We start from the raw sequence: 23,750 nt of genomic DNA, 5'->3' as shown, positions 1-23,750 counted from the left end.
ATTGAGTCCTTAGCAAGATAATAAAACATTTATCAATATCATGAATGAAACAGGGGACATCACTATATATGCCACAGGCATTAAGTATATAATAAAGGAGATCATGAACAGCCTTTGTCAGGAAACATGAACATTTAGATTAACAGGTCAAACTGAAAAAACACAACTTAACCCATTAGACATAATAAGAAATACAAATGCGAATTGTCCTATATAAATTATAAGCATTGAATAAATAAAAACCTACCCAGAAAGAACACCCCCAAATCCAGTGGGTTCACTAGTAAATACTCCCAAATATTTAAGGAAGAAATAACACAATTTTATACAAATTCTTTAAGGAATAGATATAGAGGGAACGCTACCCAAATATGTTTATGAGGCCAGCATAATTCTGACACTGAAACCTGACAAAGTCTTTATAAGAAGAAGTAGAGACAAATCTATTTCACAAACTTAAGTATTAGTAAATTGAATGCAGTAACACATAAAAATGATAACATCTTAAGATCAAGTTGAGTTTAGGCCAGAAATAAAAGATCAGGTTAACATTAAAAAAAAAAAAAATCAAACAATGTAAATGACTGCAATAATAGAATAAAGAAATCATATGATCATCTTATAGATGTAGAAGACACCTATGATAAAGCTTAATATCTATTACGATTTTCAAGATAGTCACCTCCTAAAACAGAAACAAAAGGTCTTTTAATATGATAAAGTATGATAAAGCATCATGATTATTGAAAAAAACAGTACAAGTATTCACTTGACATCAGAAATGATTAAGAAGAAATAAAATTTATTTTACAAGAAACATGTTTACATGTGGAAAAAATCTACAGATGAGTTATTACTATTCATGAACTTAGCAAAATCATTGGATATAAAGTCAGAATTGGGAAAAGTAGTTTGAAAAGAATATATAAAGAAAAAAAAAGACCCCACAGAAGTCCCCAGCCCCTTCCAAAACATGAGTGTACAGCAAGAAGGCACCAGCTATGAACCAGGCAAATGGCCCTCACCAGAAGGCAACCATACTGGAGCCTTGATTTTAGACTTGTAGCATCCAGAACTGTGAGAAATAAATGTCTATTGTTTAAAAGTAAAAAAAGAACAAAACAACAAACAACGTAAAGTATGATATCTTTTATGTATATTTTAACTATAAATTATATCATGTACCCACCACTGAGCTTTAACCAATATATTTTGCTGTATTTGATGTACCTATGTACTGTATGTATATATATAGATACATGTAAAATTTTTTATAACTAAGAATTTTGTATGATCCTTTGTGAGAAAATAAATATCAAAATATATCAAATGTAGTCAAAGCTCTTCTCAGAGTATAGTGTCATGGTTAATAGCTCAGACTTTGGCAATCATTAGCATTACTTATTCTTAATTTGTAATCTACTGAGAAGAAGTAATAGTGATAGAAATATCTAGGTTAGTTCCAGAGATTAAAAGTGATAATACACCCAAAGCTCTTCCTTAATGCATGTCTATTTACTATGGCAATTTTATCAATAAAAAGGGAAGAATTGAAACATGGAGAACCTTTGCTGCTCCTACAGCCAAGCTTCAAAGGAAACAGCAATTAGAGACAACATCCAAAAGTGGTTTCTTTTCTTTCTTTCTTCTTGTTTGCCATTTTATAGGACATAACCCTTGCAAGTAGAATTTCATATGTCTTTCATTGAATTGTCCTACCAATCAAGGCAGTACCTCACATCTAGTGGGCACTAAATAGTTACTAGTGATGAATCAACATTAAAAATGAGATTTAATTGTTAGTAGAAATTGTAGACATGCCTATAAATGACTCACTCTCCCTTTTGTAGAGAAGATAAAAACCTTTAAGTAGTTGAACTCCAGGTTTATGCAGAGTGATTTAAGTGGGAATATATAGATCTTCGGTCTTAATGCTTTAAAATGTTTGGCTCAAAGCAAAATGTAGACATTTTATAAAATGGCATTGTATGATAAAGGGAGAGCTATCCTTCCTTAAAAATAAGCTACCATCTATGTATTAATTTCACAGAAACTCTTCCTGGGATTTTAGTCACCTAACTACCAACTATGATTCTCCTATATATTATACATACATTTGAAAAAAATGATATACATGGATATGCTTTATTGCTACCTTTAGCAGGATTGAAACAGTATATCAAATTTTATTTTGGTGGTCTTTTATTAGCTTTCTACCACTTGATCAGCTGATATCACTAATAATAAATTTTTTTTTATAAACTGAGTTTGCAAGTCCTGTCCCGAGACTGTAATATTTCAAAAAACAGTCTAAGCTTTAGGGAAAAAACCAATTACAGAAACAGCATTAAAAATGCCAAGCACCGGGCAGAAGCAATTCTGGATCAGTTTAAAAAAGTGATTGATGAAACTCTAATCCAAGCTGAAGGAACAGTTTCACGACAAGCTGTGACCATTCCACACACTTCATTAGCTGCCATAATTAGCCTGGTGTTTCAATTTGTTAGAACTGGTGGGGACAATTTTCCTCAGAATGCAAACATCAAAAAACAGGGTCCCTCAGACTTCAGAAGAGGCTGATGAGAGGCTTTTCTAGTCTCTGTTAACTAAAAGATTAATTATTGCTGATGGGAGCCTGTGCTGTGATTGTCACTCTGTCTATGTGCATTACTTTTAGCATTAGAAGAAAGACATGGTTGACACTGCACTACTCAATCAAGCAGCTTCACATTAGTGCACAAAGTCGGTTTTAATATCCAGGCTATTTTTGATTGATTTTTCTTCCTGTTTTCTGGGACCAAGCCTCACACCTATTTATTTATATCAGAATTTTAAAACGGTCTCTAACATATTGAGAAGTTTGCTTAATGCATTTCGCCTGAAGTTGTAGCTCCCCCCTTTAAAGATCAGCAAATGAGTGATTTCATATATTTTTATGACTGTATAGTAGCAACTTTCAAGTATGCTTATAAATCTTCTATGATATAAAAGTTTAAGTCAACCTATAATGCTATTTAACTATATTTACAAAGATAGCACTATAATCTTATCCCTAGATTAAAGGAATATACTCTGATTTCCCACAATGTAAATTCATGAAATCTAATCAAAAGGGATGGTAGGAAGGAAAATCCTCTGTAGTTTCCTTACAACAAAAGGGATTTCTTTTAGTCCTTTGGCCACTAGCAGAGCTGATCCAAAATTGATGGTATAATACTTATAGATAATGTTACTAAAAATTTCACCAAAGCCTTAATTTTTAATTCATTCCCCTGGAGTTGTTGTTATTTAATTATTTGAGTTAGGAGAGTTATTTTTAAACCAAAAATGTCCACTTTACATACCTTTTTAAAAAAAACTTATTTCTATGACCAACAATAAATGGAAAGGAATAGTTTAATGAGGTATTAGGGAAGCAGCAAACATAATCAAAGAAACCAGTGGTATTTTCAAATCCACTACATTGTAGTGAGAAAGTTTTAAAATAAAAAATGCAACAACGTCAGAGAAAAATGGTTATCTGAAAATCCAGAGGGAAATTTTCCATAGGTTCAATTAAGATCAAGTCTTTGTTATCCCAAACAGTTGGGCAAATATGTAGTATGGAGCAGTACTAACAGAAATATAACATGAACCAAATAAGTAATGCAAATTTTTTAGTAGCCATATTAGAAATGGTAACAAGGAATAGGTCAAATTAATCGTATGGTAATAAGATATTTTTACCTGATATGTCTAAAAACATTGTCAACGTAGCATGTCATTAACCTGAAAACATGAATATGTTACTTATCTGTTTTTTATACTACACCTTTGAAATCCAGTGCATATTCTGAATGTAATAGTACATCTCAGTTCAGACTAGCCACATTAGAAGAGCTCAATAGCTACAGAGGTATCACACCAAACAACACAAATTTAGAAAATGTAGAACTTCTTTCCCAAAGACTAGTTTTTCTGATACTTAGTAAACAGAACAATTCTGGGGTTCTATGGAGTTACATACACAAACATATGCAATAGCAGTTAAATCACCTTTTTACAATGATGAGTAAAAGCCCTCTGTCTTAATAAATGGACACTGATGAAATCCAAATAGATTATGAGAATCATAACAATCAGTTAAGATCATGTAAGACAAGAAATCAACAGGCCATGCATACCACTGACACTGGATATAGCTACACACAAGGCCAGAAAGATAGTGCCCATTCCTTGGGCAGGAATGAATGGTTAAAGTGAAATCCACATTGTATTCAGAGCTAGTATGCTTTGGTATAGTCCTATCTGTCATTAACCTTTGGTATAGTCCTATCTGTCATTAATGATAGTAACATTTACCATTACTATCAATAAATAGCTGCAAACCCAAGCATCATTTCCATCATTCCTCACAATCCAGCAGTTAAACAGTTACCATATATCCCAGCAAGGAGCTCTGGGATTATTGTATATTCTGATTGTTTAGTATTTGTGAAGCATGGTTAGTAAATAATATTATCATGCCTATAGTATATACATAATTAGCTGGCCATATTGCCACAGTTATCTGGTAAATGTGTGGCTAAATTAGCCACATTGTTGTTTTTTTTTTTGATCTTTTCATCAAATTGCTTTTTCCTAAAATCTCAGGAAACATGTTCAGAATCAAGATTTCTAAATTTAGAAGCTCTAAGCAGCCATACAAAGGCATATAGATACTAATCTCAATGGAGAATGCTAAGCCATTTGCTATTCAAAAGACATTATATAGATTATTTCTGTTTGGGTAGTGCAGTATGGGGAAGATTTTACTTCCACAATTATACATCTCTACTATTTATCCTTGATTTAATTTTTAAGCAGTGGGGGATATACCCAAAGTAACTTTTATAGTTCATACATAATGTTCAAAGTTGTGTTGAATCATTCATCTTAATGTTACACACAAAGTGCATCTTGAGATATATTATAAAATAGCACACAATTTGAAAAACTTCTTCAGTAGTGAAGATTTGCAATTAAAAAAATGAAGTAAATAGAGCTGGAGCACTTTTGCCCTTTATGAAAATACTTCATAGAATGTGGCTTTTTTTGTCATAATAAGTGGGTTGATTTGAAAGGGTTAGAAATAAACCAAACTATGATTTGCCCTATTCCAAAGACTTTGTGTCTGAAAACCTCTCATAATGCGAATGGAAGAAGACACATATCACAGGGAAGAAATCATGAGGCATAAGAAATAAATGTTGAAGTTGATTTGTAACTTAGAACAAACGAATACTATAGAAGAAATACTTTATTTTCTCCCAAATAGTTGATATGTTCTAACAGGTCATAGGGTAAATGATAGAACCAACACTTTGCTTCAGCATCTGAGAGTAACCAACTTATGGATTTGGTCTGGTATATTTCTACTAATATCGTGATAGAAAAAAAATCATATTTTGTGAGTCCCTATTGGAAACTACATAGATTCTTACTGTCTCCAAAATGACTAATAGTTCTATTGTTGAGCATAACTGCGGTTGGAAGGAAACTCTTCAAATTTAATGACTAGGTATAGTATCTGCAATCTTTGTGAAACCATCTGGTTATACGGTTTGATGAAAAACCAGTTCCACATACCATCTTGATCAACTCTTTCTACATCAGCATGAATTACTGCCAAAGATACTGCCCCCAAATTCTGAATCCTGAATATTCTGAATCCAGAATATATATTTCTGTAGTCAACTTTAGAGCCACAGACCTTACAGGGAATTTTTATAAGAAGATAGCAGAATATGAGATGAAAGTCTTGAAGATATGGATTCAACTTTAAGTAGAGGTTTAAAAAGACTTGTAAGAAATAGGAAGTTATGGTCAGAACATATGATAAGGAATTGGATCATTTAGATAATTTTATTCTTCTTCTTCAATGCACTACAGCCATATTATACATGGGGCTGAAAAGTCATGAATTCTTTGGAGAAAGTTTTCACTCTGTAAAATAAGACTAGAGGAAGATAATTATGCCAAGTCGCTAATTCTGGAGGAAATGCTTTTGCAAGCTGAAGTGGAAAATGATAATTTGTTTATTTCTGTAGGCAGAAATCTCTGAACACCTAGGAATATCACAAATGTCTGTTTGAATTCGCTTCTGCTTCAATGTCCCTAACATAGACACATGGATTCATAACTTTCAGTTGTCACAGCCTCCATAATAATACCAACTCCCAAACACATAACCTTAAAGCTTTGTGGACAAAAGAAATGAAATGATAGTTCCATCTCGAGATTTCTTGAAAAATTATTTTATCCCTTTACTAAACCTTAAAGGGAGTTATTGGAGTTCTGATTCCATTTGACACTACATACCTAGGTAAGTTATTATTTTTAGCATTTGTTGTCATTAGAACAATTAAAATCAAATTAATGCCAAAGAGAAGTGCACTACCATATTAAAAGGCTACCTCAACCTTTCAACTTTATTTTAATTCTTTTAAAGGTTTTATTTATTTATTCATGAGAGACACAGAGAGAGAGGCAGAGACATAGGCAGAGAGAGAAGCAGGCTCCCTGCAATGAGCCTAATGCAGAACCCAATCCCAGGACCTGGGATCACGACCTGAGCCGAAGGCAGATGCTCAACCAGAGCCACTCAGGTGCCCCCTCAACTTTTTATTCAAGTGAAACCATGGTAGTGTTTTCATTAAAATTTACTTCTATACAATTTCATTTCTTTACTTGCAAAATTTGGATTAATTTCCACACGTTTATAAAGAGACATTTGAGAGTAATAATTGTAAACAAATACTAAAAAAAAAACTACTGTTTTTTTTTTTTATTTGTTTGGTGAAGGAAATTAGTTTCCAATAACATTAATTTGACAGCATACAAATTTTGTATGCTTTTGTGTATTCATACTTTGGTTTTAGACAGAAGGCCCACAGCTTCAATCATGTATCTAAACAGTCAGATATCAAAAAAAAAATCAAACTATTAATGTAAAGTCTTAACATTATTTCTGAAGAAAATAGCCATCTCCTGATTTAAACTGAAAACCCACTTTGCCTGCTTTTAAATCAAACTTCCTACTTAAAATAAGTAGAAGAAATGAGGTAGGTAAAATGATTTCCTACAAAGAGAAATATGGTTAAGTGGAAGGAAGCTAGTGACTTGAGCTATATTAGTGATCTAGTGAGTCTACATATGTGGACAGCTCTCATGTACTGAAGTCCAAATCCACCACCAGGTAATACATGCTTGTAATGGAAGTATACTTAATAATTATACTTCCAATGAGAAAATAGTCATAGCATAGAATATCACTTTTATATATGTTTCAATATGAGAAAGTTGGTTCTTCAGTTACTTCTCCTTTCCTCTATACCCAGTGATGTCTTTCCTGTACATGGATGTGTGTTCATGGCTGTACAGGAAAGGATTTGTGAGCTTAGTGGGGCAAAGACAGACGAACTCTGAGTATATGGAGCAACATACTTCAGGCAACATGCTCTGGAGATAATAAGCTTTTTGACTATGATATTTAAAAAGAAAACCAAGAAGACATACAAATGGCCAACAGACACAGGAAGAGATGCTCAACATCACTCATCATCAGGGAAATGCAAACCAAAACCACAATGAGATACATCACCTTATACTTGTCAGAATAGCTAGAAACAAAAAGATAAGAAAAAACAAGTGTTGGCAAGGTTGTGGAGAAAAAGGGACCCTCATGCACTGTTGATGGGAATGCAAATTGGTGCAGTCACCTGTGGAAAATAGTATGGAGATTACTTAAAAAATTAAAAACAGAATTACCATACGATCCAGTAATAATTCCACTACTGGGTATTTACCCAAAGAAAACAACACTAATTCAAGAAGATATGCAACTCTATGTTCATTGTAGCATTATTTACAATAATCAAGATATGGAAGCAACCCAAGTGTCCCTGCACATATACACAATGGAATATTAGTCATGAGAAAGGAAAAGAGATCTTGCCACTTGTAACAACATGGATGGACCTGGAGGGTATAATAGTAAGTGAAATAAATTAGACAGAGACAAATACCATATCATTTTATAGGTGGAATTTAAGAAGCAAAACAAATGAACAAAGAGGAAAAGGATACAAATCAAAAACGGACTGCTTAAATACAGAGAATAAACCTCTGGTTGCCAGAGGGGGAGGGGCTGAGGGGATGGGTGAAATAGATAAAGGGGATTAAGAGTACACTTATTCTGATGAGCAATGAGTAATGTGCAGAACTGTTGAGTCATTATATTGTACACCTGAAACTAATGTAACACTATGTGCTAATTATACTTCAATAAAAAATCAATTAAAAATAAAACTAAGGGGGATCCCTGGGTGGCTCAGTGGTTTGGCACCTGCCTTTGGCCCAGGGCATGATCCTGGAATCCCAGGATGGAGTCCCACATACAGCTCCCAGCATGAAGCCTGCTTCTCCCTCTGTCTGTGTCTTTGCCTTTCTCTCCCTCCCTCTCTGTGTCTCTCATGAATAAACGAATAAAATCTTTTTTTTTAAAGATTTTATTCATTTATTCATGAGAGACACACAGAGAGAGGCAGAGACACAGGCAGAGGGAGAAGCAGGCTCCATGCAGGGAGCCCAACGCAGGACTTGATCCCAGGTCTCCAGGATCACACCCTGGGCTGAAGGCAGGTGCCAAACCGCTGAGCCACCCAGGCGTCCCAATGAATAAATAAATAAAATCTTTAAAAAATTAAAAAAAAATAAAACTAAGTACACTGTTATTGACTATGAGGTCATGATGTATAACAACAATAATAATGATTATTTATACTAAAATTTTATAACATTAAAAAAATACCCTTCGTTGCTTTAGAATAGTAGAATTTACTGAGGTTGTACTATAAGTCATATTGTACTTCACAGGGGAAAGAAATTTTCTCGAAAGTGAACTTTATTTTTACGTGACCATGTTATCAAAAATCAACCTTAAAACTACCATTGACTATTTTAATGCTACTAAGCCATAACTTTATACTAATATGGCAACTACATTCTGAGTTGAATTTCTTCATAGAATACCAAACACTTAACATTTGATACCTGAAAATCTCCCAATCTGACAGATTCATGCAACTTGAGATCCTTTTTTATTGTAAGCATTTATGTCTATTATAGATAAGTAAGATGAGAGTTAAAAGTTAAAGCAAGGAAATTTTATCAGTAATATTTTGGGGTAAAAAAGAAAAAGTATATATGTTACCTGTGAGCATATCTAATAGGCTATTCTGTCATCTTTTTTTCTGATATATTTTTAGAATTTTCACTGTACCTTGATATTTAGGTAATGCTAGTCATAAATATGAAGAAATACTTAAAAAACAAAACACACACTTTACATATAGTATTTTATAACTCCCCAATTAATGCTATTAGAATTAGAAAGTATATTAATACTTGCAAATTAGATTGCTTCCATCCTTTGGACATTATTTATGTATATTACATGTCAAAACTAAAATGACAGATGATTTCTGAATTCAATTAGAAAAACAATATGCATGTTTCAAAAATCATAGAGATAAAATAAGCAAAGCTTCAGATTAAACAGGATGGTTTTAAATTCCATGTATTTCTTTTAAAAATAGTATTTTGAAGAAAATACTTTAGCTTTTTTTAATGGTTTATAGGTGCTAGCAATATAAGAATTTCTACTGAAATGCTGACAAATAAAGTGGAAGTAATTTTCTTAATGTAAGCATGACATAAAAGTGAAGGAAAAAAGTATATGGCAAATGCTATTTGCCCTTCATTATTGCTACAATAAATATCATCCTGATATATGGCACCAGGCTGGTAACCTGCAAAGAATTTTGGACAGACATGCCAGTCTTCTAATGACAAATAATTAGATGCATTAACAAAAAATACTCTGAAAAAATGTATAATAAAATACAGGATAAATGCACAGAAATGATATCTTATTTATGATGAGAAGATTTAATTTTGGACTAGAATGTGGTTTTTACATTAAGTTTAATTTTTAAACTACTACACTTGACAGTCATACATTACTTAATTTGGGAGAGGGGTGCAGTTAGGAAAAACCTTCTGAAGGAAGTAGATGGAGGACACTAGTATATTTCCCTAGGATTTGGCAAAACTGAAGGTGTGGGTGGAAGAGATTCAGAAGATACCAGAGGTCAGGGAGTACATGGAGTATTCTGCTTGGGCATACGTGTGAGCTGTCTCTGGGATAAGCAAAGACAAAAGACAACAGTTGAAGGAGTAACACAGCAACTTTTTCTCTAATGCTGCTTACAGGCAAGTTACATGATTAAATTAAGAAGGTAAGGAAAGCGAGACATTTATAATACAACAGACAAATGACAATGCATTGCTAGTTAGACAGCATAATAAGTACCATCTAATTTTCTCTTTGAAATCCATTTATTCTTCAAAGCCTTAGATCATCATCAAGGGACCACATTTTCCAACTGAGGAATTACAAAGGAATAAAATTAGATTTTACTAAATATTCCAATTGTGAGCAAAACCTTTGTAAATAGCTCTTGGAATAGATTTAATAAGAAAGTAAGGTCAACATTTGTATCTTTCTAGCCAACAGCGTGAAATATTTTCACTGTTTTTGTACCTGAATATTATTTAATCAATACCCTTAAAGTTAGTTGCTATCCAGACTATCAAGTTATCACTTTTTAGTTATCTGATCTTTCACTTTTGTTAACCTTTGAGCATGCTAGCAGATTTAAGTTTTTCCCTAAGAGTTGATAACCTTATAACAGCCACCTAAAAAATAGCTTGTAGATTTAACCTAGAGTTAATGACCCTATCTTCAATATGCCACTAGTATAATCCCACTAGTATAAAGTTACTAACTGTAGAATTCTCAAAATCAGTCGGATACTATGGCTTCCAATATCATTTAAAATACGAATATTTAGTTAAATAACTCAATAATATTTTTGGGAGAAAATATATCCGATTTAGGCATAATCTGGAAAATACTGAGTTAAGTATGTTAAAAAATTGACAATAATTTTCACAATTTCTTTAAATGAATTCTCAAGTAGGAAGCCCAGTTTATGAAACACATAGGTGGAGTTCTGAGCTTGTCTGTACATTACATAAAGTGATATGAAACAATAAGGTAACATAAAATCAAAAGAAGTGTTTGACTTGTCCTTTATTTTTATGGTCTGTATTACTACTGGTTCCTTTTCTTTTTTGCAAGAGTTAAAAATGATATTAAGTATCAACTTGGAAATTTACCAAAAATTATTTTTAAAGTACTTCTTTTTATATTCTGATATAAAAACCAACTGAAGATACATAAGGATAGGAAATGTTATCTATAAATTAAAATTCAGCTTGATAGCAAGCTTTCACATACTTGTCTTAGGAGTAGCACAAGTTAGATGTCTAATATATTTACATTGCAGTACTTAGTTTTTGTAATAGTAAAAAATGAAATACATACAGTATGGAAAATAAACTTATGTTAATACAGGCAAGTTAATCTTTTAATCATCTAGGACTCAATGTATTAATGTTATTTTATTATTACTTTCTTTTTTTTTTAATTTTTATTTATTTATCATAGTCACAGAGAGAGAGAGAGAGGCAGAGACACAGGCAGAGGGAGAAGCAGGCTCCATGCACCAGGAGCCCAACGTGGGATTTGATCCCGGGTCTCCAGGATCGCGCCCTGGGCCAAAGGCAGGCGCCAAACCGCTGCGCCACCCAGGGATCCCTTATTATTACTTTCTAAATAGCTTTTATAATGTTAACACATGAAAATGGGGCTAATGATGGAGAAATTTTAAATGACATAGAGAGCATTAGAGACTTAGGATATCATTACAACATTAGTGATCAAAAGATACTAATAGAAAAATAGAGTAGGAAAAGAAACAAAAATAGAATAGGAAAAGATAACAAAATGTGTATATATACACAACAATAACTAAAAGGTATGGTGTTTACCATGTTGGGGAGTCCAAATGACTTATACAATTCACTAATTCTGTCATAAAAGCAAACTGTAAGGTAAAATATTTTCCCTTTCCACAGATGAGAAAACTGAGCCACAAAGAATTCAAATAACTTGCTTAAAATTATGCACTAAAGTAGTAATTTGAAACAAGAGATTCTGAGTCCAGGAAGTAATCAATAGGATTGGTATCACAGAAGAGGAAGAGATATATTTCTCTTTCTCTCAATCTTGCTCTCTTTTTTTATGCAGGCTACGTGAGGACATGGCAGCAAGAAGGCAGTTGTCTATAAGCTAGAGTCCTCACCAGAAACCAGCCCAGATAGCACCTTGATCTTGGCTCTTCCAGCCTCCAGAACTGTGAGAAAAAGTATCTGCTGTTTAAGCCACCCCGTTTGTGGTACTTTATGGCAACCTGAATAAACTAATACAGTAACAAAAACATATATGGACAACAAAAATGACTATACAACAAGAGCAAGTTAGGAAATGAATGAGAAAAGAATTTTTTCACAATAACAACAAAACATAATTAGTTTAGGAATAAACCTAGTAACTAATGTGAAGAATCTATGTGAAAAGAACTATAATTTTTATTGAGAGACATAGCATGCTCTTAGAGAAGAAAGCACAACTTCATTAAAATCAAGAAAATGTGAATTAAAACTGCGATGTTACACCTATCTGATACTGGCAAAAAAATGTTACAGTTAACAATAATACATTTTGGCAGGAATACTGAATATCCCTGCTGTACATTAAATCTGTAAAATATTTGGAAAAGTATGTTTTTATGAACAACTTTATGTATGCACATATCCTACAATCAGTAATTCCTTTCTCTCATATAGGAATCAGGAGATATGTAAAAGAACCAATGTAACATTCAGATCAGCATAGTTTATTAGAGCAAAACGGTGAAAAAAATCCCACATTCATCTCCAGTAAAATGGATAAATTGTGGCAAATTCATGTGTGAAATACTTTATATCAGTGAAAATAAAATGCAGCTACACATGGTATCTTGCATAGCAAGTTGTTAAAAAAAACACACGGTATAATTTACACACTTATAAAAAGACATTTATGTAAAGTGCCCAATTATGCGAAACTAACTATTGCTTAGGAATATAAATATATGTAATAAAAGTATAGATAAAAGCAAAGACATTATTAAAAATTCAGGATAGTAGATAACTCTAGTTAGCAACAGAAGGATAGAATCATTGAGAGTGCTACATAAGACTTCAAAATAATAGGGATATTTTTTCTCTAAGTTAGGTGGAGAGTTCATTGTACTGTTATATTTATAAATAATATTCTGATATTCTGTATATCCTTGACACATACTTAAGATAAATTTTTTAAAATATACGATATATAAATCTGTAGGTGTGGTGCATACAATATAATTGTATGAGTTAATATAAGATGATAAAAAAATCTACAAATAAAATAGAGACTAAATGAAGAATGAAAATAGAATCACTAACCATAAGAAACAACAAAATAAGTGGTATTAAGGAATCTCAGGAGCTATTTGTAAACAAAAAAATATGTAAAACTGAATCATCCTTACACAAGAATAAATTTCAAATCATTTTATAGTTATTAATGATAGCAAAAGAAATAAGTGATCATATAATATTTAGAAAAACTTTACAAGCATATCTTAGGGAGTAAAGATTTCCCTCTAAAATAACTGCACAAAATTAATAGACAATCTGTTACCTAGCAAAAATTATTCCAACATCTGAGATAAGAAAGAGTCAGTACTTTAATTTCTGGCAATACAGCAAACTAGAAATTCAAGAAGCTTTCTCTCACTTAAAATTTCTGGATAAAAGATTTTGAGATCTTTTCAACGCACAGATGACCTGGAAAAAAATAAGGGGATTCTTTGGAAGAGGACAGAATTGACCACAAAAAAAAAAAAAAAAAAAAAAAAAGCAAATTCACTGAGGACTACAGTCAGTGTTTGTCCCAAGATATGCATTTATTTATAGTCTTAGTGTCTGGGCATAACAGTCAAAAAATTGGTAACTGGGCTACAGCAGAGTGTGGGAGTTATACTGGAGACCTCTGTATGAAACTAGCACTTCTGAAAAATAACATTCTTAGTAGGCGAACTAGAAAAAGACCTTACAAGGGAGACTTTGACACATGTCGCTGTCTCATTCTTGGCTCTGGGTTGAGTGGAGAAAAAAATCAAAAAGTATTTCCTGAGAGTGCCTAACAATGAACTTGTACTCATAGAGGTTTGTATAGCAAAACAAAATTTAGTTTGTCCATTAAACTCTTGGCAGAAATAAACAAAACCTCTTCTGAAGAAATGCACCTTAAACCAGGGATCAAAGAATTCTCCTACATAAAATTCCAGAGAACAAAAACTCACAAGCTAAAGACTTAAAACAATAAACAATGTTAAACAAAAATTTAAATATAGTGAAAAAGAAATCCGTAAATGAAAAAAAATCCATCATGAATTAGAGTTGACTGAATATCAAACTTCAGAATTAGATAATGGAAAAAACCTTTGGGCTGATTGATAGATACCAAAGAATTATTTTTTAAAAGAGAATTAAAAGAATGAAAAATGAACAAGACAGTATCAGAACTGACCAGGATTACTTGAAAAAGAATCAAGTAGAACCTCTCTTTATATATATATATATATATATATATATATATATATATATATATAATATATATACATTTATATATACAATATATATATTTATACAATATATAAACATTTATTTATATATATACATGAGAATAGAAATCCCATGGATTAACAGGGCACATACAACTGAAAAGAGACATAAAAAATAGTTTTGATAAAACTGGCTTGTCACTCAGTAGGCCACCTACTTGAGGTTCTTTCTCTCCCTTTCCCTCTCTCTGCCCCCTCCTCCACCTCCTTGAATGCAAATATCTGTCTGTGCTTTCTCTATCTCAAATAAATAAATCTTTATAGGGAAATAGAAATTCACATAAATTGCCAGTTGGACATGTAAATTAGTTTACTCTTTCTGTTAGACATTTAGGAAGATGAATCAAAAGTCTTAAAAACATGCATACTTTTTAAACCCAAGAGGCACTACTGACATTTTAGGCAAATAATTCTTTGTGGGGAGCTGTCTTATGCATTATAGGAAATTTAGCAATCCATAGCCTTGAGGTGGGTGCCTCTAGATGCCTGTCGCACCCACCTCCACCCACTTCTACCCAGTTGTGGTAGATGAAAACGTGTTTATACACTGCCCAAATTGCAAAATCACCTCTGGTAGAGAACAACTGCTTTAAACCCATTTGTAGGCAAAGACTGGGCTACAGGAGCGCTGGTCCTCAACATTGCTTTCAAATATGAAAATTCAAAAAGATTAATTTAGAAGACAAATTAATATAAAATCATAGGAAATTGGTTAAATAATAATATCCATACAGCACAGTAAAATTTATTCATGCTAGACTTCTTCCATTTTTTTAAAAAAAGATACTTCACTATATATCTCCCTATAGCCATTGCCCTATCAATCTCTCTTCTCCCTTTCTAGCCAAATTTATTCAAATTACTATCTACACTTGATCGATCTTTCCCTTCCCCTCACTTCCACCCCCCCCCCACCATTTTTTTTATTCCCTCTTCAAGCTACTCCATCCAGGCTTAGTTCCCCATATTGTCATTGAATCAGCTCTTGCTAAGTAACCAATGACTGATTCTGCTAAATCTAGGGGGCTTTCTCAGTCCTTATCTTCTTTAACTTCACAGCATCATTTGTGATCGAGTCCTGCATCAGGCTCCCTGCATGGAGACTGCTCCTCCCTCTGCCTGTGTCTCTGCCTCTCTTTCTCTCTGTGTCTCTCATGAATAAATAAAATAAAAAAAAGACTAAGAAATAACCTAAGTGTCCACTGATGGATGAATGGATAAAGAAAATGTGATAATGTGATACACACACACACTCATACAATGTTATTCAGCAATAAGAAAGGAAATTCTGCTATTTGAGACAATAGGAATGAACTCTGAGGGCAATATACTAAGTGAAATAAGTGAAAACAAATATTATACGATTTCACTTATATGAAATATAAACTAGTTGAATTCACAGAAACAGAGTAGATTAGTGAACAGGGACTAGAGGTGGGGGATGAAGAGATATTGGTCAAAGGGAAAAAATTTTCAGTTATAAGATGAAAAATTTCCAGAGAACTAACAGTAGGAGAGTGTGTTTATATATATATATATATATATATATATATATATATATATATATATATATATAATTTATTTCTTCATGAAAGACACAGAGAGAGAAAGGCAGAGACGTAGGCAGAGGAAAAAACAGGCTCCAGGCAGGAAGCCTGATGTGGGACTCAATCCTGAGCCAAGGGCAGGTGCTCAACTACTGAGCCACCCAGGCATTCCAAAAGAGTGTATTTTAAATGTTCTCACCACACACATACACACAGATAGGTAATTATAAGCAGACAGATGTATTTGGTAATCATTTAATAAGGTATATGTATATCAAATCATTATGTTGTATACCTCAAACTAAAACAATATTATAGATCAATTATATATCTATAAACCTGGAAAAACTCAAAATGTTAGAGAACAAATGTGCTAGCCTTCTATATCAGTCCCTCTTCTCCAGAGAGAGAACTAATGATAGATGATAGATAGATAGATAGATAGATAGATAGATAGATAGATAGATAGATGAATGATAGAGTTTTTTAAGGAATTGGCCTATGCAATTATAGAGACAGGCAAGTCCAAAATCTGCAGGGTAACCTGGCAGACTAAATATTTAGGCAGGAGTTAATACAGTCTTAAGGGAGGATTTATTTTTCAGGAAACCTCAATTTTTGCTCATAAAGCTTTCAACTGACTGAAGCCTACATTATTGAGGGTGTTCTCCTTTGCTTATAGTCAACTTTATTGTAGATGTTAACCACAGCATCACCTAGATTACTGTTTGATTAAATAATGGTACTATTGTCTAATCAAACTGACTTATAAAATCAATCATCACCGTCTTGACGCAGAAATTTCACCTTTGGGATGCCTGGGGTGGCTCAACCAGTTGAGCATCTGACTCTTGATTCTGGCTCAGGTCATAATCTCAGGGTCCTGGCCCATATAGGGCTCCATGCTCAGTGAGGAGTCTGCTTAAGATTCTCTCTCTCCTTCTCCTTCTGCTCCACACACGGACTCTCTCTCTCTCCAAAATAAATAAATAAATCTTAAAATAATTTTCACTTTTGGGAATTCATTAGGGCAAAGATGTAGGTGTAAGAATGTTCTTTGTGGTACAAATGCTCAAATATTATTGTTTAATGTGGTTTGATAGGGACCCACCTAGAAGGACATGCAAATATTCCTCTGATTTCTCTATGCCAAACCTGCAGACATAGCCAGAATGACACTTGAATAAACACTGTTAATGCTAACTCTCATGTTCATATAATGCTTCAGACATGTCCACGATTCCCTAAGATCAAAGTCAGCCTCTTTCTAAGGTATTGGAAACATTCACTAGCTTTAATTCTAGTCATTTTGAGGCTCTTGATTCTTGTTAACCTTCTCTTTTGCCAGGTTACATAAAGACATCACCAGGAAGTCACAGAAAGAAATTGAAGCTATGATCCTATACCTAGAGATGAGGGTAAAAGGTCTAGAAGCCTGCAATTTTCAATATTATGTTAACCCAGTTTCCAACAAAAACAATAACAAAACTAATTGAGGCATTTAAAGTATTTTTTTTAATTAAAGAGTTTAATTGCAGTGAAGTACAGATAACATATTCCAAGATTTCTTCAGATGAAGAGTTTAATTCTTGTTATACTAGATTAGTAATTACGCAGAAAAGACTGGCATATGTTGAATTGTTAGAGACAAACTAAAAGAGGAACTATTATTAAAGTTCAAGAATCACACTAGGGCCAAAAACTTTCAATAGGAGAATTTTATAGACAAGCTATAAAACCCCTGGCTCTCAAACAAAGATTCTGTCCTTTACTACACTGTACAGCTGCACATCTAGGGCATGCACCTTATCTGGGGTAATGTAAATCTTAAACAAATCTTAGAAGGAAATGTTTGCCATAGTCTCTTTAGAGCTCTGCAGTTATTAATAATCTGATGGAGAGATCTCTCAATCTCAGCCTTTACTGCAGTTATAAAATAAAAGTTTTTTTTAAAAAAAGGCTTACCAGGCTTTATGAAAATGTGTTCCATTATGTTTGTTCATCACTCAAATGTAATATTTTAGACTCAAATGCAAATGAAGCCTTTAGGTTAATAATCATAGACTAATATGGTCAGAACTAATCTACTGAAAATCTTGGATACATCACTGTGCATATTATTTTCATTCACAAGTTAATTCAAATCAGGAATCTTTTGTAAAAGTATAACTGAAAATTATGATATAATAAATCTATAAGAAAGAAGGTGGTGGTTAAAAAGCAAAGGTAGTGTAAATATATATATCTTAACATTATTCTATAGGGTAACTATTACTTTGATAAATAATATTTGGTTCCAATAATATTGGGTTTCATTTTTCTAAAATGCATAACAGAGTATAAATACATGCATATGCAAATGCATCTATAGATCTATAATAAAAATTATTTAAACTTATTATTTTTCCTGAAGCCCAGTGACCTCAAGAAGATTGATACAAGGGTAATCATAGAAAAGAAAAAATTGAAGAATTTCAGTCGCCGGTGTATTGTGAGAGAGAAAGAGAAAAAAATAAAACCCAACACTTAAACTGAATACTTGATTATTGAAGGCCATCCTCATAAGCAAAATATTTTCCCTCAATTACACCTAATTATTTAATTGTTTACATTTACTAATGAAACGAAACAACACAAAACAAACAACTGTAAGGGGCTGTTTTTCAGCAAGTGCATAATCATCAATCAACATGTACAGAAAGATTCTTAAAATTATATGAAGCCGGTCTGTTTAAATAGAAAGGCATATTTTATCCCAATCAATGCATAAAAGTAAAATTATCCATAACTGAGGCATGTTTCTCTGCTGTACAGTTCAGCTGTAATGATCCCCACACACTGCACTTGCACATCAATTATGATAATCATAATCACGGTCGTTAAGCTGAATGTTCATTATTATCAGGATGCTGGTGACAGCAGATTCAATCACCGGGTGCCATGGGCAAGCAGTCCCAGTCCCACCCAAGCTTCTGCAGACAGCGATGTGCCACATTAAATCTATGATGTGTTCCACATCCCACTCCATTCCAAAAGCCATAGACGGTAAAGGTCAACTTTATGTTCTGTGCAATATGCTTAGGTTCTCTAAATTAATTCTTTGGAGTACTAGATATTTTTATGCTTTGTAGCTTATGAAATCCTGTTTAGGACTAAAATGCATGTGAAAATAACAAAAAAGGGCTGCCCTACTGTTGTAATTCACTTACAATAAGACATATGAAGAAAGGCTCTATCCACATGAACCATCTTAAAAGTCTCTTCCTGAATTCTGCTAACGTGGGAAAACATGAAATAGTTCCATTAAAATCAGTCATCTAAAATGCATATGAGAACTCATTCCAATTCAGATAAAGGCCTTAGACTATTATTTCTGCTTCAGTAAATATGAACATATGTGAATGTTTTGACAACGAAAAGAATGTTTTTAGTATACTGAGTTTGTATTGTCCAACTTGTTTAAATCTACCCAAATAGATTAAATTAATAGTGACTGACTGGTGTATACTCCTTATTGAAATTCACTTCTATTTTAAATATTGATATCAGCACAATAAAGAATTTATAAATACACATTATCTACCTGAACTGATAAAGTTTTACCAGTTAAGGTACAGGCCCAGAATCTAAAAACTTGGGGCATTTTACAAACAGATTAAAGAAATGTGAGTAAGGAAGGGAAGGAGAAATAAGATGAAAATGGACAGGGAGGAAAACCATAAGAGTGAAAATGGACAGGGAGGAAAACCATAAGAGACTCTTAACTCTAGGAAACAAACTGAGGGTTGCTGGAGAGGAGGTGGGTGGGGGCATGGGGTAACTGGGTGATGGGCATTAAGGAGGGCACTTGATGTAATGAGCACTGATAAATCACTAAATTCTACACCAGAAACTAATAATAGTACAGGTTATGTTACCTAAATTGAATTTAAATAAAGTTTTTTAAAAAAATATTCAACTTAAGTTATCATCACTAATTACATAAAAAAGAAATGTAAGTTATATATGTTTTATTACACTTTTTATTACTGATTTCTATGCTTTTAAGAAAAATGATATGTTGTTTTTCATTACTAATTTTCATAGCATGAAGAAAAAATTACTGTTTGCTCTCCCTTTGTTGACTTTCTGATGTCTTTGTATAGTGTTTTTTGGATCAATAGCATTAAAAATAAAACAAAAATATTAAATAATATTTGATATTTAATTTACTGTGAATGTGGTTAGAGAAAGAGTATTTAACCTTTGATTTTCTCTCAACTGATACCCTTTAACACTGTATAACAAATGACCTGAAAATTATAACCTCTGTGTTTATAGATGATAGAAGAAAAGGAAATTCTCCACATAGATAATCTTAAAACATGACGGGAAAGGTGGACAACAGGAACCAACTATATTTAATTGAGCTTCTTCTTGGCTGAAATCAATTTATTGCTTTCAATAAATGTTATGTATATTTAAATGTTTGTAAACAGCCCATCTTCCCCCAGAGGAGGCATAAAACAAGGTCAGCCTTTCCTTCTTCAATATTTTGACCTTAATAACTCTAGCCTCCCTAAAACTGTTCTTACTAATAATGAATAAATTGTGGCCTCCAACCTTGTAATCAAGAAACTAAGTCTTATAAATATAAAAAGAAGCCTGCTTTTAGCAATTTATTGAACCCAATTCTCACCCAAATCACTTAACATCAAATCAAAATATAAATTATGTCTAATAGTTGTAAGATTTAACATATAAACAATAAAATGGCTACCTCTACATTGTGTGGATTACATTAGCCACACAGAAGGATGATTTGTTGACTTAATATGGTTATTTGAAGAGATCAGAAAGTACGAAGAAATAATGAATGGAGAGAAGCAGGGAAGAAGGAATTTCCATTTGCATTTAGTATTTTTCTACATGCTTTTATGTAGGGTTTAGTGGATTAATGATTTATTAGGATTTAAAGAATCCCTATACTCTTCTCTCTTATTTTTCAGGGTCTACAAGAACAACTATTTATGGGTAACTAAATATATATACTTTCTAAAAGTATGTGGAGGCACATGATGATTTCTCAAAAGAATGAAATAAACAATTTTTCTCTTTAGTGAGTATCCCACAGTCTCTATATTTCCATGAAGTTGCTTACTTCCCTAAGATAGATGTATATTCCAAAATATGTCAGAGTATATGAGGTGAATATGTCATATAAAACCAGAAAGTACTGTATTATTTTAGGAAAGAAACATTTGCACAAGGATCTTATTTACTCTGAAGTAGCTTAATGTCCTATGGTAAGTCATTTATATTTAAAGAAATGAATACTTCCTTGAATTAAATAAAATAGTGAGAGGGCAAAAAATTTTTTATGTCAAATAGCAAATGAGATGTGGATCATGTTATGCACATTAAAAATATGAAATTAAATAGTCGGAAAATGTATTTAGCCTATCTTCTGAATTGTTGCATATTAGGTAAAAACAAATGCCAAGAATAACATCATCACCAGTATTTTGGTTTGCCAATCAGTACACTCACTAAACATATTCCTTATGATGTGGAATTATTATTTAGTATTTTAGATAGTTTTTTTAAGAAAGAGGACCTTGCAGGTGGAAAAGAAAATTAGGCACTTTCTAAAGTATCCTTGTTACTCCCCAGTGACTTATCCTTGGTAATCCCATATTTACAATGTCCTAAAAAAAGACTTTATCTTAGAGTTTGGTAAAATAAAGAAAGAACTCATTTTTCTTAAGGGTCTAACATGTGTCTTCCTCTTGAGTAATGAGGATATGTCTGCAACTTGTGTTTCCTCTTCATCTTTGCCATACACAAGCTGAAATTCCTGTCTCTTCCCACTGCAGTAATGGTTTCCTTTATTTTGTGAGCATAGGCACTGTTCTTATCTAAGATCATTTCCTCTATTTTTATTTCTAAAATATAACCTTTATTGTATTTGATTTTAGTAAGGTGTCTTAAATTCTTCTGGAAGGAGGCTGTGTATAAATGAGTAAATCCTCATGGACAGATTATTAATAGAACCAATGTGTCTGATATACTCTATGAAACTCAGTGGCTTTAATTACCTTTTAGAAAGCCACTTACAACTTCATTTTATCTATGTAATTCTTTTTTTTTTTAGGATTTTATTTATTCATTCATGAGACACACACACACACACACAGAGGGAGAGACATAGGCAGAGGGAGAAGCAGGCTTCCATGCCCAGAGCCCGATGAGGCACTGGATCCCAGGACCCCAGGACCACAACCTGAGCCGAAAGAAGACACAACCCCTGAGACACCCAGGCATCCCTCTATGTAATTATTTTTATAAATAAGTTACAGTTTCTGTTAGATAAAAGGCTACACACATGGTAAGAACTTTCCTTTTACCTCCTATTGTGTAAGACATCTTGGTGTTTTCCCTAATCAGAAAATTTTATCTAAATACTAACAAATACAACTCTAGAATGAGTTAATAAATATTTGTTTTTTTCTTTTCTATATCAAATATATACATATCACATATATCTCTATGTATTCCTATCTACCTACCTACTTATTTATTTATCTATCCATCCACATACACACAGAGATTGAGAGAAAGTAATCAAGCACTGATTTGTATGTCTGAAAGGTTGACTATTCTGTGACCATAGATTCAAGTTTTGATCCTGATTGGCTTTGGCAAAGCCATGATGCATGCCACAGAACATAGAGCAGCTGAGCCATTACATACAAAAACATGTAACACTAAAAAACAAAAATATAAATCTCTTACTGCCACAGATCAGTGCCATCTTTACATAAAATAGCTATAAATAATTTTATAACCATGAAGGTATTAACTGTAATGAGAATATTCATATTTATTGTAATCGTGCATATTTTAGCCTTTAAAAAGGAACATCATCTTTTTAATGTTGCATTATCTTACCTTGTCACAGATCCACTTTCTAGGATTTTCATCTCTAAAATGTTGACTTCCATAAGAGTTGGGGCCATACTTGCTTGATGAATGCATTAATGGGATGTACTTTTTATTTTTATGATGGGACGAAAATGGCAAAAACCTAAAGGAACATTTAAGTGATGTTAATTTTATTTATGCAGACATTTTATTAAAAACATTAGAATTTAGAGAAATAGTAAAGCATAGTGAAAATTAAAACATAGCTTGGAATCACAAGACCTGGATTCCACTTCAACCTGACACTATCTCTGTTATTTTTATGAATCTTCATTTCTTATTCAGCAAATGGAGATACCTTTTACATAGAATATTTATAAGTTTAAAATATTTTGGAAATATGGAAAATTTTAAAGAATAAATTTATTAATTAATGAAGCCAAATAATGCAAAATTTATTGTGTAAATAAAAATGTTCTTAATTTTAAAATGGTACCCAAAAATGAAAAGGAGGCCCGTGTAGGAAATTTTAATTGAAATGGGCTTTCTTCAAATATTTTTTTTCTTTTTTTATTAAGGTATTATGGACATACAAGATTAT

At 32.6% G+C, this 23,750-nt stretch overlaps 1 protein-coding gene across 6 annotated transcripts in view; it reads right to left on the bottom strand.

The window, feature by feature from the left end:
- SPATA17 (spermatogenesis associated 17) overlaps positions 1 to 23,750 on the bottom strand; it is a 206,338-nt gene that overhangs the window by 56,805 nt on the left and 125,783 nt on the right. For all 6 annotated transcript variants that reach the window (XR_012001794.1, XM_025991317.2, XM_072759548.1 and 3 more), the window contains exon 9: positions 23,177 to 23,312. Coding sequence is in view for 5 of the 6 variants with exons in the window: in XM_025991317.2 (XP_025847102.1) it covers positions 23,177 to 23,312 (136 nt within the window). In the remaining variant the exon portion in view is untranslated. The remainder of the gene's footprint in view (positions 1 to 23,176; positions 23,313 to 23,750) is intronic.

Source organism: Vulpes vulpes, chromosome 5, assembly GCF_048418805.1.
Source record: "Vulpes vulpes isolate BD-2025 chromosome 5, VulVul3, whole genome shotgun sequence".
NCBI lineage: Eukaryota > Metazoa > Chordata > Mammalia > Carnivora > Canidae > Vulpes > Vulpes vulpes.
This window is presented reverse-complemented; position numbering and strand designations above follow the sequence as displayed.